At 43.3% G+C, this 17,402-nt stretch overlaps 1 protein-coding gene across 4 annotated transcripts in view; it reads right to left on the reverse strand.

Annotated features, from left to right (window-relative positions):
• Window positions 1–17,402, reverse strand: part of MRPS5 (mitochondrial ribosomal protein S5) — a 280,021-nt gene that overhangs the window by 38,377 nt on the left and 224,242 nt on the right. For all 4 annotated transcript variants that reach the window (XM_005293563.5, XM_042852719.2, XM_065590908.1 and 1 more), the window contains 3 exons: window positions 11,681–11,806; window positions 10,354–10,587; window positions 1,195–1,229 (listed from right to left, as the gene is read on the reverse strand). In XM_005293563.5, the coding sequence (XP_005293620.2) occupies window positions 1,195–1,229; window positions 10,354–10,587; window positions 11,681–11,806 (395 nt within the window). The remainder of the gene's footprint in view (window positions 1–1,194; window positions 1,230–10,353; window positions 10,588–11,680; window positions 11,807–17,402) is intronic.

The following is a 17,402-nucleotide window of genomic DNA, read 5'->3' on the forward strand; positions in this document are numbered from 1 at the left end:
TCATAGCATGTATGACGCACTACCAGCTTCAGATTGCATCATTCATTGTTTTGCCTAAAAAGCAAGTACTGTCCAAACCCAGTCATAGATTTATTCATAGATCCAGTCAAAGATGTATTTTAGTCATTTCTGGTTTAAATTGAGATCCCTTCCCTTTATAACTCACTTATCCTCCGCCATTCCCAAGTCAAGGGTCGTATATACTGACCCAATAGCATATCTTGAAAACTAGAGCCAATCAACAATTTTAAGCATCATTTTCGTTCTCAGTGACCCAGAATTAGTAAAATTTGACTACATTTATTTCAGAAGCATTTTGGCTGTAGAGCAGTGTTATCAGCCTTAGGATTGTGGTTACCAACACCACCTTAAATCAACCTGAAATTTCACATGCTTGAGTTTATGCCAGGTCAGAGTTTCCCCTAGAAGGTCTGAGGCACATCAGGTAAGGCATTTGGGAGATTAAAAAACAACAACAAAACTTCCTGGCTTGTCTGGTTTTAAAAAAAGGGAGGGGACCGACCATGCACACCTCTTATAACGGACTTGTCTTTTTGCTTCTGCGCCTTCACAAATGGAGCTATAGTATTTGCCAGGGGTTCTCAAACTTCACTGCATCACAACCCACTTCTGACGACAAAGTTACTACATGACCTGGGAGGGTGGGGGATGAGGGAGGGAGCCCGAGCCCTGCCACCCCAGGTAGGGGTGGAGATCGGGCTTCAGCTTCAGCCCTGGGTCCCAGTAAGTCTAATGCAGGCCCCGGCGACCCCATTAAAATACTTTGGGATCCTGAGCCACAATTTGAGAACTGCTGGTATTTGCTATATGGAACTTTGTTTTGTAGTAGGAGAGAACAGGGGACATGAGAAAGTCTCTTCAACCAACCTGCTTTAGCTTAAGGAAGAACTAGGCACAAGCTTTATCTTCAAACATTTGTCTTTTCAATGTCATACAAAGCTGCCTCTGAATTAGATACTATCTGTATAGCACAGAAGATCAAACATCAGTTAAAAGAAAGGCAGATTTTATTATGCATCTGAAATAGAACATTGTTTCATATTTCCCTCAGTCAGTCTACCTTCCATCACAATAAAGCGGATTGATCAGAGGCCAATAATTAAAGTGTAGGATTTAAATGTAATTATTTTATATTTAAAAATATAAATCCTTGAAGATTTTTGCAGCACTTACCTCAATTACCCTGGAGTCAAAGTCTTCATAAGTTTCTGTTGGGAGAAAAGAAACAAATATGTACTTCATTTATTTGCTCCTAATTATCAATACAGCACTAGGGCGACCTGTGATGACAGGTGATATAATATTACAAAGGGACAAAGCTTCTTATACAAATTAATTTATAATCCCTGCAGCATGCAGACTCTGGGCATGGCTTGCAATTTATATACACTAAACTAAAGTCCACTGCTTGTTTTCTTTAGAGTGATCTGCAAAGATATTTTTAAATGATCAAATTCATTTAGAAATGTATGCTCCCTAAATTCAAAATAAGACAGGCATTCAGTACATTTATAGAGTAATAACAACGAGGAGTCCTTGTGGCACCTTAGAGACTAACAAATGTATTTGGGCATAAGCTTTCATGAGCTAGAACCCACTTCATCAGATGTACCTTTAGTTTTCCATTTCAGGGTACACAAAGTTCGGGTTTGTTGTGGATTACTGGCCTCTGCCCTTTGAGAAGACCAGCATGCATCATGCTGATAACACATTTGCCATGCCACCTCACTGAAACAAGCCTATCAAGACAAGATCAATCCTGGGAGGTTTTGCTGTTTGCTTACAATACAACATAATTCTGTAAGTTTCTTAATATTCTTATTTTATTTCCCATTGGGTAGGATAAAATATCAAGTTTTGGAACCATGCACTATTGTTAAAAATAACATGGAACTTGCCTTGTCAGCAAGGTTGTGTAGTACGATGTCAGAAGCAAAGCACACATCTTACGGAGCAGAAGGGGGGGACGCATAGTGAGTCTAGACTTCATGGAGTTACAATATAAACGGAACAGAGGTGTTATAAACGTACTAACCACTTATCTCATTCTAATTATTTGGGGCACTCAGCACATATTTCTACACTGAGGAGAGCAGTTTCCTCCTGCTGCGCATGGAAGCTCTACAGATGCACAAGACATCAGTACAGAATGAGTTTTGACTGAAGTCGCTGGTGCATTGGAACTATGGTGATAACTAACTACAATACTGCGATGTATTTCAACTTCAAATGTCAGCATTCCATTTTTTGTAAAAAACATGTTAAGTTCTAGTCTTAAATTAGTTTGAAAATTTAAAATTAGAGAGTTGTGAAAAAAAAATAAATTGTGACATTTACTTAAATGGAACAAACATGTTCCCCACCCCACCATACTTGTAACAACTCAATAGTTAAACAGACCTGGTTCAAACCACTTACCTTTTCCTTCACCCCTGCCCCAGAAACATCTGGGCTCAGACTAAGCTTGGAAAATGCCAGATCAAATGGCAAACTTGTAAGTTATTATAACTTTAACTTCTATAATTAACACCAGATCTCTCTCCAAAACAATAATTTGTTTTACACTAATGCCTTGAGGCTCCAACCAAAACCAGGATCCATTGTGTAACTAAGAGATGGTCCCTGCCACAAAGATCTTATAAATCAAAATAGCCAAGACAGAGTGGAAGGAGGAAGTAGAATTATCTCCTTTGTAGAGATGGGGAAAAGCGGTTACCTACCTTCCCGTAACTGTTGTTCTTCAAGATGTGCTGGATACATGTCCATTCCACTGTAGGTGTGCGTGCACCCCATGCACGGGTGTTGGGCTAATGGACGCTGCTTGTTAAAATCTCTGGATCTGGGTGCACGCGTATCCTACGTGTGGAATTCACATAGGGACCAGCGCTTGAATTTTATTTTCTTCAGGAATTTGTTCAGATCTAAACTAGGCCTGAGACCCCCTTTTGCTTTGGTGATCAGGAAGTAGTGGGAATAGAAGCCTTTTCCCCTGAGGGAAATTGGAACTTCCTCTATGGTCCCTGCCTGAAGAAAAGAGTGGACCCCCGTTGAAGGGCAATCTCGTGACAGTGGTCCCTGAAGACGGATGGGGAAAGGGGGCGGGATAGAAATGAACTGGATGGCATGCCCCCATTCCACCGTGATTGAGACCTACCAATCTGATGTTATGTGGCCCCACCACTTAGGAAATGAGATAAGCGATTGGTAAATAAAAGATGGGGAGCAGATGGAACTAAGGTGGCTGGTACACTCACTGTCCTTGAGTATCCCATCAAAATGCCTGTTTGGAAGGGGGTGGGTGGATGGTATGAGCCCACTGATGCTGAAGAGGGCCATGGTGGGCACCTCCTATAATCCCTTTCCATTTTTCTTGGTGGATTTTGGGATCAGGGAGCAGAACTCTGGTGTCTGAATGGCTACTGTGGAAGAAATTGCTTTCCCCCCCGCCCAATCACTGGAGTATAGATTCCAAGGGATTTGATTGTCGGTCACCCTGGAATCTCTGAGGCTATGAATTCTGTCATCCATTTTCTCTGAAAACAGACAGGGGCCTTCAAAAGGGAGGTCTTGGATCGTGAGTTGGACCTCTAGGGAAAACCCAGTTGACTGCAACCATAAATGCCTTCTCATATCCAAACTATCATCCAAAACTGTTTTGGAGGGCAGTTCTGGCGATCAGTTTACCCTCCTCACTCATCGCTGCAAACTCTTGTCTACACTCCTCGGGTAACTTGTCTTTGAACTTCTTAATGTTCTCCCAGAAAGTGAAGTCATGGCGACTCAGGGGTGCCTGCTGGTTTGCAATCCTGAGTTGCAGCTTCCTGAAGAATAAAGCTTGCAACCAAACAGATCCAGCCTCTTTGAGCCTTTGCTTTTTGGCGTGGAAGCTCGATGTCCCTGCCTTTCCTTCTCATTGGCAGCTGCCACCACAGGAGAGCCTGGTGAGAGTAAAAATGTTCATACCCCTTAGAGGGGACAAAGCACCTCCTCTGGGCTCATTTGGCTGCAGGGGACAGGGAGGAGGGTGCCTCCCAAAGAGCCATGACTGGCTCCAGGATGGTTTAATTAACTCGTAGAGTCACCCTAGCCAGGGTCATCGATATCAGGATGTCCATCAACTGGTGAGACCTTTCGGACACTTCTTTTGCCTGAATGCCAAGTACAAAGGCCACTTTTTAAAAGCTGTTGATGGGCTCTGTGGTCCTCTGACATGGTGAGTAATTTGAGGGCCCAACAGCCTCAGCTGATGATAAAGACGAGGAGGCAGCAGGCATTTGACGTGGTTGCTAGCATGAGTTCCAGCTGCTCGGAACCTGTCTCAGTAGCAGATATGGGAGAACAGTACTCTTGGTGCCCGGAACCAGTCTCTGCACCGGGGTCTGGAGGGTAGTGCGTTTGGTGCCCGTGTCTCCAGTGCGCCAGGAGCATTGAGGGCAGGACCTGGCTGGAGGAGGAATGCCCCATGGTTACCAGAATGGCCACTGGTATGGGTCTGGGACCCCTCCTTACCCAGGGCATTGACCTTTAGCTGGGGCCCAACGTCAGGTTTGCCATATGGCACCGTGGTGCCAATGACTCTGATAGGGGGGCAGGGGGAGGAGAGTGCTGTGTCCTGGATGGGACAGAAATGACCTCACCTCTGAGCCTGAGGAGTCAGATGCCTCTGACAGAAGAGGGGCTGAAAGACAGCCTGAGCCCAGGGATGGCGGTAGCAGGGAAATAGAGGAGGCTTTCCTCTTGACAAGACAAGCTTCAGGGGAGGCTTGGGTAACCGTGCTGCAGGATCTCAGTGCAGTGAGCTATGAGCCCCAGGCATTGGCATGGGTTGCAGACCTTCTGCTGCCAACAATACCAGTAGAGTGACTAAACATGTTTCTTGCAGCTGCATATGTGCCTGAGGTGGCTGGGTGCGGCACTGCCTGCTGGCTTTGTTAATGACCTTTACGGGAAACCTCAACAGACCTGACACAGGCCTCGAAGGTGGAGATCCCCCTTGGGAGGTGATGAGCGTTCCAGAGATGGCCTTTCTCACAAATGCTTTGTGGAGTGTCTGCCTCTGTCTTGCTTTGGTACTGACACAGAAGAACAAGAGGCAGAACCTGAGGAAGGTCCGAGTCTTTTCTTCAGTACCGAAGAATGGGACCAAGGAACTGCAAACATGTCGGGTGGGGTGCTCTGTACCAAAGCTGATGTAGTTGAGGCGTTTTCCCTGTGTGACGACTCTGATGGGGGTCGAAGTGCTGCTTCCACGAGCAAGCCCTTAAGCCTCACCACTCTCTCGCTTTTTGGGCAGGGCTTGAAGCTTTTCCAGATGTGACATTTGTCACTAATGTGGGATTCTCCCAAACATTTCAGGCAGGAGGGATGCTGGTCACTGACTGGCACAGGCTTTGTGCAGATCCTGCAGAACTTAAACCCTGATGAGCAAGGCATATTTCCAGTACTGGTCCCAGTACCAAGAAAAAAGGGTCAAGAGAGACCAAAATCAGACACCTAGCCCTAAAACTATCAAAAATTGACTAAAACTAACTATAGCCAACAAGCTACTAAAGTACAGATATGTAGAAAGCGGAGTGAGGGAAGTACGTGAATCACTCAAGCCTGGATTCACTCTGACAGCCATCACTGGCATTAAGGAGGAAATGAGGTGGGTGGCTCTGCTCTGACACCAGCCCGCAGTGGCGTATGGTAACAGAGGGTGCTCAAGCCACCTCAACAGATACTGCTGAGAAAAACAAGTCTCTGATGTCTGTGCCCAGGGTGTGCGCACGCCTGCCGTGGCCTGACATGTGCAATCTCTGGAAGAAGTAGTGAGGCACAGAGAGGTTAAGTGACTTGCTCAAAGGCACTCAGTCTGGGGCAGAGCTGGAGACAGAACCCAGGTATCCTGAAATTCAGTACAGTGCCTTGACGACAAGACCAGCCTTCCTCTCTCAATTCAAACTGAAACTCTTGGGGCACCATTACTCAATTCTTGAGAGATCCAAACTCTGTACTCATTCCAGGACCAAAGTTGCACACTCTATTCTTCCGAGCTCTTCACTGTTGAAGAAATGCTGGGGGAATAAACAATTGTGCACAGTATGTTCCAGTGACGATCCATTTGTGTATTTCATCATTTGCATGCATGAACTGCCCACTTGCATAACTGTTACTCAGATGACTACCCTAAGTGAACTGAACATATATGCATTGATTGGAAACGGTCATATTGCTAGAGGATGTAACAATTCTATAAATGGCTCCCTTCCATCATGTCTACACTATTCTCTAGTATTATTTTAGAATATTTTGAATGATATAATATTAGACAATCTACGATGATTCAAGCAAACAAGCAAGCAACCATGAGACTTATTTGATCCAGATTTCTATACAACTACAGGGAAAAAAGTCTTGTCACTTCAAATCAACCATAATATGTTAGTGCAATACTTTAAAGGGTATTCAATTTAAAGGGCTGCCTGAAACATTTCTCTGTAAATCAGTCAAATGCAACTATAGCATCATTTTTCTGCCCTGTAGGAGTCAGGAAGCAATCTTTACAAAACTAAACATTTCACATAACATTCATGATTTAGTCTTTTCAGAATGGTGATAAGAAAACACTGGCCAGGTGTGTGCTACACCTGGGGCACCAAAGGGCATGACCCTTCTTTTCCCCATATAAATTATATGAATAAATGTAAGCTTCCCCTCTGCAAGTTACTTTTGAAAACAGAATTCCATTTCAGAAATGTCTCATAAGGGACAAAAGCAAATCCAAGAGCATGGCAGAATTTTGAGTATTCTGTACCATTACCCTCGGCTACTGTTCACTTGGCTCATGAAAGCTAGGGCAGAAAGGATACAAACGAAGCAGAAATGCAGTCAGATCCTTTTGACTTTCAAGTGGAGTGCCCCAAGGGTCGGTCCTGGGGCCGGTTTTGTTTAATATCTTTATTAATGATCTGGAGGATGGTGTGGACTGCACTCTCAGCAAGTTTGCAGATGACACTAAACTAGGAGGCGTGGTAGATACACTAGAGGGTAGGGATCGGATACAGAGGGACCTAGACAAATTAGAGGATTGGGCAGAAAAAAACCTGATGAGGTTCAACAAGGACAAGTGCAGAGTCCTGCACTTAGGACGGAAGAATCCCATGCACTGCTACAGACTAGGGACCGAATGGCTAGGTAGCAGTTCTGCTGAAAAGGACCTAGGGGTCACAGTGGACGAGAAGCTGGATATGAGTCAACAGTGTGCTCTTGTTGCCAAGAAGGCTAACGGCATTTTGGGCTGTATAAGTAGGGGCATTGCCAGCAGATCGAGGGACGTGATCGTTCCCCTTTATTCGACATTGGTGAGGCCTCATCTGGAATACTGTGTCCAGTTTTGGGCCCCACACTACAAGAAGGATGTGGAAAAATTGGAAAGAGTCCAGCAGAGGGCAACAAAAATGATTAGGGGTCTGGAGCACATGACTTATGAGGAGAGGCTGAGAGAACTGGGATTGTTTAGTCTCCAGAAGAGAAGAATGAGGGGGGATTTGATAGCAGCCTTCAACTACCTGAAAGGGGGTTCCAAAGAGGATGGAGCTCGGCTGTTCTCAGTGGTGGTAGATGACAGAACAAGGAGCAATGGTCTCAAGTTGCAGTGGGGGAGGTCCAGGTTGGATATCAGGAAAAACTATTTCACTAGGAGGGTGGTGAAACACTGGAATGCGTTACCTAGGGAGGTGGTGGAGTCTCCTTCCTTGGAGGTTTTTAAGGCCCGGCTTAACAAAGCCCTGGCTGGGATGATTTAGCTGGGAATTGGTCCTGCTTTGAGCAGGGGGTTGGACTAGATGACCTCTTGAGGTCCCTTCCAACTCTGATATTCTATGATTCTATGACTGGCCTGTGCTCTAACACCCACTTCGGGGAAAGGAACAGTAAGCAAGTCTCTTTGGCACAGCCTTTGGCAAATGCCAAGATTCACTTTATAAACTCTAACAAATTCTCTTGGTGATGGACCTTGCCAATAGGACTGGTCACATCTTTACCAAGGTTCCTGTTTCAGAACTTACTGAACACTAAATTAACTCTCTTATCTGACTATTTTAAACATTAATAATAATTTGTTTCTGGTTATGCCCACAATAAGCTGTACTCTTCCTAGCCATGAAAGACGCACGGTTCCTGCCATGAAGAGCTTACATTCTAAAGGAAAAGGAGTCAGTAGGCCTCTCATATGGCAGGTGAGAGAATTTTCAAATACCAAACCACTCTTAAACAAGCATTTGTGGAGCTAAGCTTCTATAGATGGCTGAATCAGACAGCACAGTGAACAAGAGACATGGTTACCAACAGCAATTCTTGTCCTTAATGCATTGCCTCCACAGAGCCACACTGCACATACCTGGCTGCAGAACCTGTCTGAGCAGAACTTGGCAGTGCGGGCGAACACACGGCCCTCCATCCCTGCCTTCTATAGAAAGGTATAAATAACCCACTCCTCCTAACCTTCCCTCAGGAAAAGGCCTTGCTGATCGATTTATTTTCCCAGTTGAGTCATTTCACCACCTTACATGGCGGTATGAGAACGTATACATTGCCAAAACAGATGCTGTCCCAGCGATTAGCTGTGACGTTTGGATTAGGCTTGAAGTGACCATTCGGATAATCTAGGATGATCCGCACATCACAGGTCTGAAAATGTCACCCAAGGAGCCCTCCATCAAGCCTTGTGATTGAGCTAGAGTGCGTATTTTAGAAAGATGTCTAATCTTGTCTTAAAGTCTTTGAGTAATGGAAGATCCACCATTACCTCTAAGGCAGTGGTGGGCAACCTGTAGATAAATCTGAACAGACAGAGAGGCATAACCTCACAGAACAGTGAGGTAATGGTTCCAGTTTCCATGGTTTTGGTGCAAATGCACCCTTGGAACATTATATGGCGTCCCATGCAGCATATTACTGGAAAGTATTGGCAAACTGGAAGGAGTTTATACAAAACAAAAACCCACAAACTGATTGGGGGGGCTGAAAGAAGTGACTTGAGAGAAGATTAGAAAACCTCAATATGCATAATTTGGGAAGGGTTCCGTGTATTCTGCAGCCATTAAATTTGCCACAGAATCCATCCCTTGCTGCAGAAATATGCTCCAGAAGCTAGACTTTAGTTTAGGAAAAGAAATGATGCTACTAGCTCTTATGGGTGTGAAGAAAACTTTGAAAACATCAATCAAGTTTAATAGGTGCAATTACATCTGAACCTGCAGAGAGCCTGAAACAATCCTGCAGAGAAATGTGAACTGTCTGGTAAATCTCAATGGAATATTACCAGAAAAACCTAAACATGACAATATAAATGTCAACGTTAACTGTTTCACAGACATTATTCTGCTGAGTGTTACTTGTTTTCATATTTAATTTGTTAAAAACTTTTTTGTTCTAAATGAAGCTGTTGTAGAATTTCTAGTTACCACAAAAGACTGTTGGAGAGACTCTAGGACAGTGGTGGGCAACCTGCAGCCTGCATGCGGCCCATCAGGGTAATCTGCTGGCGGGCCGCGAGACATTTTGCGGACGTTGACCGTCCGCAGGCACGGACCCCCACAGCTCCCAGTGGCCGCAGTTCGCTGTTCCCAGCCAATGGGATCTGCGCAAAATGGCAGCCAGCACGTTCCTGGGTTCCGCCACCTTCCACAGCTCCTATTGGCCGTGAACGACAAGCCCTGGCCACTGGGAGCCGTGGGGCGCCGTGCCTGCGGACGCTCAATGTCCACAAAACGTTTCACGCCTGCAATTAGCTTATCCTGATGGGCTGCATGTGGCCTGCGGGTTGCTCACCACTGATCTAGGACATGAAACAGAATTTAGCCTTACCTTGCCACAAACTGCACGGGGCCTTGAGTTTGGGTAAGAAGTTTAAATATGCAAGGTGATAGCCTTATACTTATCTCCTATAATTTGTATTTCTAATATGACATTTTATTAGCTATTCTTTCCTTGCTTATGCTAACATGAAATCTTTATTTCTGTTACTAAGCTAATGGGAACACTACAAATATGGCTACATCTTGTACTCAGGGCTGCTGAGGTAAGACAGACAAAAAGTGTTTTCACATTTTAAGACTCACAAAAGTTTAACTGAGAAGCAGTCAACTAGTGCTGAGCATTAATGTAACAACTGTCAGTCCAGTTACGATTACTAACTCTTCAGTTTAACTGCCTGGGTTTGTGTATAGAAATTCTTATAGTTCCTAATATAGAGGAGAATAATTATAAAGAAATGTAAAATGCTGAGAAAGTATGGATTCTTCTTCCCCTGCCTCTCTCTAAGAAGGTAATTACATTCACTCTTCTTACCTCCATTAGGACCTGGCTCAGGGGGTCCCAGACTGATGCCTCCCCAGGAATTTCCAGTCCAGCCTCTCTCTCTCTTCACCTTTGTTTTTCTTCTCTTCTCCCACTCATCCCTCTTCCGGATAATTTCAGACTGCACCTTCTCCTGCTCCTCTTTGTCTCGTTGACCAATTGTCTGGACTACCCCACTTTTCATTATAGGAGTATTGAGACCAGGCCAAAGGAAACCAGAACGTCCTTAAGAAAAGCAAAACATGAAAAGAGTTCCCTCGCATTTAATGCAAAATTAAAGATTAAAACGCAACAGTACATAAGGTGAATCTAATAAAATGGATGTTTTAATATTCACTTATATTTCAACTGCTTTTCACAAGACAGAATTTGTATTAAAAGCTGGAAATTCAGCTATGTGAAATGGAGCATCATTATCAAAATCACCTAAGAAAAAAGGAAAGAGAGAGAGAGAGCGCTCATCTCACACTGTCGTAACTCCAAAGAAATTAATGCCAATGTGCTAACTGCACTGTTTATAAAAAGTATTACAAATAGGGTTGTCAGGCATCTGGTTTTTGACTAGAATGCCCTGCCCTGGCTCCACACAGCTCTTGGAAGCAGCCAGCATGTCCAGCTCTTAGGCTTAGGGGCAGCAATGGGGGCCCTGCGTGCTGCCCCTACCCCAAGCGCTGGCTCTGCAGCTCCTATTGGCTGGGAACAGTGGACAATGGGTGCTGCAGGGGCGGTGCCTGCGGGGGGCGGGCAGTACACAGAGCCCACTGTCCCCTTCGCCTAGGAGCCAGACATGCAGGCCACTTCCAGGAGCTGCCTGAGGTAAGTGCTGCTGGGCCAGAGCCCGTATGCTGAACCCCCTCCTGCACGCCAACACCCTATCCCATCCGTGAGCCTCCTCCTGCACCCAAACTCCCACCCAGAGCCCACACCCCTCACCCCTTCCCGCAACTCAACCCCCTGCCCCAGCCCTGAGCCCTCTCCCGCACCCAAACTCCCTCCCGGAGCCCACGCCCCCTACTGTACCCCAAACCCCTTATCCCCAGACCCATCCTAGAGCCCACACCCCCAGCCAGAGTCCTTACCCCCCTCCTGCACCCCAACCCCCTGCCCCAGCCTGGTGAAAGTGAGTGAGGGTGCAGGAGAACGAGCGATGGAGGGAGTGGGAGATGGAGTGAGCGGGGGTGTGGCCTCGGAGAAGGGGCGGGGAAAGGGTGTTCGGTTTTGTGCAATTAGAAAGTTGGCAACCCTAATTACAAACCAAAAACACTATGAATAGTAAGAGCAACACATTTATCAGTCCTATAGTTATTTATGTATTTACCTTCACCAATGACCTGGCCTCTATTGAGATCCCTCCTAATCTTTTTCTTGGTTCGCTTTCCTCTTCCCTTCCTTGCTCCAGCACCGGTCTCTGCCAAAACCCCTTTCCACAGCTCATCAGCTGTCACTGTAATGAAATGGCTTTTGTAAGTATGGTATCAGAATAATTAATATTGGTAACATTACTGAACAAAATATTCAAGATGATAACCCTTAGGTGATCCATTCTGGGAATGCATAACACCCCTCCCCCCCATTAACGCCCATTTAAGCAAGCTTGTATCTTCTGCCTGTATCCTTCTCTCTCACCACTACTCTCTTTTTGGCCCTGTGTGCATTGGGTCGCAAAACAAATTAATGGAACTCTGTTTAAACACTGTTCAAAACAACAATGGTTTCTAACATGGTTTGCATTGCCACTGCAGAGGAGGTGAAACCACATAAGTACTGTGGTAAGGAAGGTACCCAGTTGAGCACTGGGTTTAAAATCTATTTTGAATTTTGTTTTTAAATCAACACCGTTCCTAGACAGTGTAATGTTTTAATGGCCTTGGTAGCACAAGACAGGAACAAAACAAGATCATTCGCTAGTAACTGACATTGGCAATAGCAGTAACTGCTCTCTGTGACACAGCGACCCATTGGTGCCAGCTGGCAAAGAGTTCACTGTTTTGTAACAGCAACTCCTAGCAGGCCTTACCAAATCACTACATCTAGCACACCACTTCCATGGTATTTATTCATAAACGATGTCATCTGACAGCTCTCAAGAAAGCTTGTGGCATACTGATCCTCTCAATCATTGTGAGATATACATACGGATGATATTTAAGAATCTGTGAATGATGAGGCATGATTTCCCTTTACAAAACCATGTTGACTCTTCCCCAACATATCATGTTCATCTAGATGTCTGATCATTCTATTCTTTACTATAGTTTCAACCAATTTGCCTGTTACTGAAGTGAGGCTTACAGTAATTACCAGGATCATCTCTGCAGCCTTTTTGAAAAATTGGTGTCACCTTAGTTATCCTCCAGTCATCTGGTACTGAAGGTGATTTAAGTGATAGGTTACACATCACAGTTAGTTCTGCAATTTTATATTTGAATTCCTTCACAACTCTTGGGTGAACACCACCTGGTCAAGGTGACGTAACACTGTTTAGTTTATCAATTTGTTCCTAAATCTCCTCTATTGACCCCTAAAATCTGAGACATTCCTAAAATTTGTCACCTAAATAGAATGGCTCAGGTATGGGAATCTCCCTCACATGCTCTGCAGTGAAAACTGATGCAAAGAATTAATTTAGCTTCTCTGCAACGGTCTTGTCTTCCTTGAGTATTTCTTTAGCACTGTGATTATCTAGTGGCCCCAATGACTGTTTGGCAGGCTTCCTGCTTCTGATGTACTTACACATATTTTTGCTGTTAGATTGTGTGTCTTTACTAGCTAGTCTTCAATTTTTTTGGCCTGCCTAATTACACTTTTATACTTGCCTTCCAGAGTTTATGCTCCTTTCATTATATCAGTTAATGCTTTCATACACTGATGAAATACAGGGTTCTCCCATCCTTTACATCCTTCCTTCCACCTCTCATTAAGGTGTGATGCTTTACAGAGCATCATCATAGAACTGAACAAGACACATTCAGAAAAACAAATTAATTTCACAGCCTGCTGTATATCCTGTCTGGGCACATCTGCTGTGCCATAAGGCATGGGAAGTAACCATCTTCACGTTCAGACCAAGACCTGAAAACATGGCTGGCATGCATTTTTACTAACTGAGGTTACCATTACATAAAGCTGAAACACAGGTCTTTTCTAAAAGTCAGGATTTGTTTTTTTGTTTTTTAAATTAAAACTCAAATGATGTGACGAAGATATTCACAACATGTTATAAAGCCAGTTTTTCTCCCAACTAGGCCAGAATCCAGTAAAGAAGATAATCAGGAATACAGTCAGACAATTGCTTCAACTCCTGAGAATGAATGAGCCTGACCATCAACAGTGACCTGGAAACAACTCTCAAATGCCTCAGCCCGCAAGAGACATCACTACTGTAAATTAAATCTCCTGTCTCAGGCTGGACCACATTCTGGGTTTCTCTCTCTAAAGTAGCAGTCTGAATACCAGCAATCAGAGGAAGAAAAATAGTTCAGTTGGACAGAAGCGACTTGTCTAAAAAGCAACACAAAATAGCTGCTGAAGATCCCCAATCCTGGAAAGAGATATCCTGCCTTATTCTCAATACGGGCTCACAGATCCCCAGACAATGGCACCAGTGAAGTTCTGCAATGCAGAAAGCAAGGGTGCAGCCAGCATAGAACGCCCATAACCTGCCATTGCCTTTACTCATACAATGTATTTGTAATTCCTGAGGATACACATGCATCTTCCTAACGATTTGTGGCTTATCTTTATTTTGTATTTATTTAAATTCAGTAAGATAAGGCTGGTATGTGCCGGCTTCATTCTCCTACTGCTAAAATAGCTCCAGTTGCAAAGCCTCATGTTTTCACAGAAATGTTAATAGGATGCAATACATAGATATGGTATGCTATAAAGGTTATATTGCCACGGGCTGCAAAAGGTGCATTATTTGTTTGTGGTTTTGTGCAGGTCAAATTTTTTAATACCCCATCTTGTGACACCAGACTGTCCTTGGACCACAAGCCCAGCTGTACTTACTTTGGAGGGAGATGAAAATTAGAACACAAATTGGTAACACCCAAACATTATCTAAGATTGCAGAAAAACTAACATCATCGCAATTTTTAAGTCCAATCTCTCACAATCTACCAAGATTAAAGACATATTTCTTAGCTCATTTGAAAAGGAAGAATCCCAGCTCCCCCAAAGCATAAACAAAGAAGAAAGATTAGTTGGGGATGTGGAGGGAACCACACATGTATCAATATTAGTATTTGTGAGAGAAGTAGTTAATTTCATAGAAAGATTAAATATTGTTTAATAGGTGGAATTTTTTCCACTTGAAAACAACTTTTGCTGAATACTGTCTGATGCCAAATCAGTCATGTAGCAGATTTTAACAGCAGGGACTCAAAGAAACTAATATTGTTGATACATTTTTAAAAAGGTTAGTGAACATGCCATGGTAAATGTGTTTTATTCCAGAGTAGTAATGCTTGCTAGCGCCATTATAGTTGGAAATCTATATTCTCTTTATAAACTCATCTTTATAGGGGTTCTATAACAAATGTTTATTTCTAGGCCAACCGTATCAGTTTCAGCTGAGAATACATTTTTATGGACACATTTACTCTAAGTGTACAAATATTTTAGCTATTTGTAAGTCATCACACACACAAAACCCCCCGACAGTTTTGCATTTCAAATACTTTCCCCCATCCCCCCCCAAGCAAATAAAAGGGGATTCAAAAAAATTAAAACGTACAAGTCGTTAGCTGAAATATGACATCGCGTCTTTAGAGACAATGGGTTGCTTGGTTTGTAATGGGATATAGAATCTTTAGGTAACTGATACTGGTTTACTCTGGGTCCAGATGTATAATAACAAAGACAAGACAGAGCTTTTTCAAGGGCTGGCCCAAGACTGTGGAATGAACTCCCATAGGAATGAAAGACCTTCCCCTCTAAGTGCAAGGTGCATTTGTTTGCCCTTGCATTCTTTAAAAAACACATAGTATCATGTGTACACACACACACGCACTCCACTGTGTAACTTCTTCCGCCTAGGTAGAGGAGGAGAGAACACTAGGATAGATGTTAGTCACATTGCTTAATGCACTAGTGAAAGGGGCTTGGATACTACAGTGCTAAGCATGGTATAAGAGCATATACAGAACAGAATTACCAGAGATTGTTCAGGGACCACAGTGAAACAAAATTCTGCTTCCTAGTAGAATTGGTTTTCACAGTCCATCACCACAACTGGCAGCCTTGCTGACAGATTCAGAAAAAGGTCATGTATTGCCAGAGTACGGAATGAGTAACTTACCCATCTACAGAGGTGGCCTTCTAGATCAGAGCTGAGGTTACAAATTGGAAAGAGTGGGGAAAGAGGACTGTATTTATGCTGTAATGAGAAGAGGATTTCAGCCTCCAAAGTGGTCATGGCACCTAACAGGAACACTTAAATTCACAAATCTTTCTAAAACAATCTGCTGAGATTGAAATGTTAGCTAGTATACTTAACCTTTCTACCAATTACATTACATACCTGCTACTTACTATGCATGTGTGCAATTAATGAGACCATTATACTGCATTTAATTTTTAATATACACATTCTTTCTGACACAATTTAACTGCCCTCAAATCAATAATCTGCATTGAAGGAAGGTGTTGAATAGTCTCATCACTGATGCACAGATAGCGAGAGACTATTTCAATCAAAGAGAACTGTTACAATCTCAATGTCAGAAAAAATTATCTTCAGAAGATGGTAACTTTGTTCCACCAAAACTAACCAGTCAAAATAATTTGTGGTTGTTCTAAATATTAGCAATTCTTTTCACCAGGAGCCTTGAAAACCCCTACTCATTTGTTCTTAATGCAAAACACACCCAATTTGCATGATCACTTCTTCAATTTGCACTTACAGTATTTCCCATAACATAAATGGCAATTTCCTGCAATAGCTTTGGGAGATGTTACTGTATTAAGTGTATGTACCGTTGTGGGCCAGGGACTGTGTGTAATTCCATGGGGGAGGAGGACCACAGTTCCTCCAGGAACTAAGATCAGTGGAAGGTGATTAAACTAATCCACTCAGGCTGTAACACTTCCCAAGAGGTACCACCTACTGAAAACATTGCCTATACTGCTTCAAACTGGATTCTCCAGAGACCAGGAGATAAAGAAAGGACTTTAGGATAAATAGCCTCTTCTGGATATGCCTCCTTGAGCTGGACTTTACACCCTATAGCGCTAGTGAAGACATACCCCAAGAGTTGCAAAACAGATACAGTAGAAATGACAATAACAGAAAGATTGCACATAAATCTTACCACACATTTCCAGCTTCTGCTAAGAGGTGATCAACAATGAGCCCTTTTTCTGTAAGCACATAATCCTGGTTCGGATACTTTACGTTAGCAAGCTAATATTCAGAGCCATAGTGGGGTATCACAGTGTTGGAAAATGTAAAGTGCTATATTTCACAGAAATGGCCTAATGTTTATGGCCTGACTCTGAAAATTAATGACTGTGTCTCAGTGTTAAAGGTTTACATATGCACCAAATCTGATACCTAAAAATATTCTGTCATAACGCTCTTGGTATATTGCCTCAATAAATAAGTTCTCCCAATAATTACTGTAAATGCTCAAAAATTCAAAATGGCCTCTCCATAATCAAGAGTTGTTCAAAACCAATGATTCTAAAGTACAGGGGTGTATAGTCTACTTCAAGGAGAAAATGTATTGACAGGATGAACTACAGGATATATTGCAATATCCTCCACTCTAACAACTGATTTTTCTGTATCCATCACCATTCTATTTAAGACTATTGTAAGCACACCGCATCTATGCTGTTCTGCAAGGCTCTATTTTCAAGAGTCTAAAGTTGTGGCCATTTTGAATTTACGTATCTCTGGTAAGCTTTCTGCAGCAGTGCAGTAGGTTTTTATTGTACAGCACAGTATTTCAATGGTCCAAGCAGCACTGTACATAAGAAATGCTTCTAACATGCACCATTTAAGAATACTTGAGAATACCCAACACAAAGTCCCA

This window comes from Chrysemys picta, chromosome 3, assembly GCF_011386835.1.
Source record: "Chrysemys picta bellii isolate R12L10 chromosome 3, ASM1138683v2, whole genome shotgun sequence".
Taxonomy (NCBI): domain Eukaryota; kingdom Metazoa; phylum Chordata; order Testudines; family Emydidae; genus Chrysemys; species Chrysemys picta.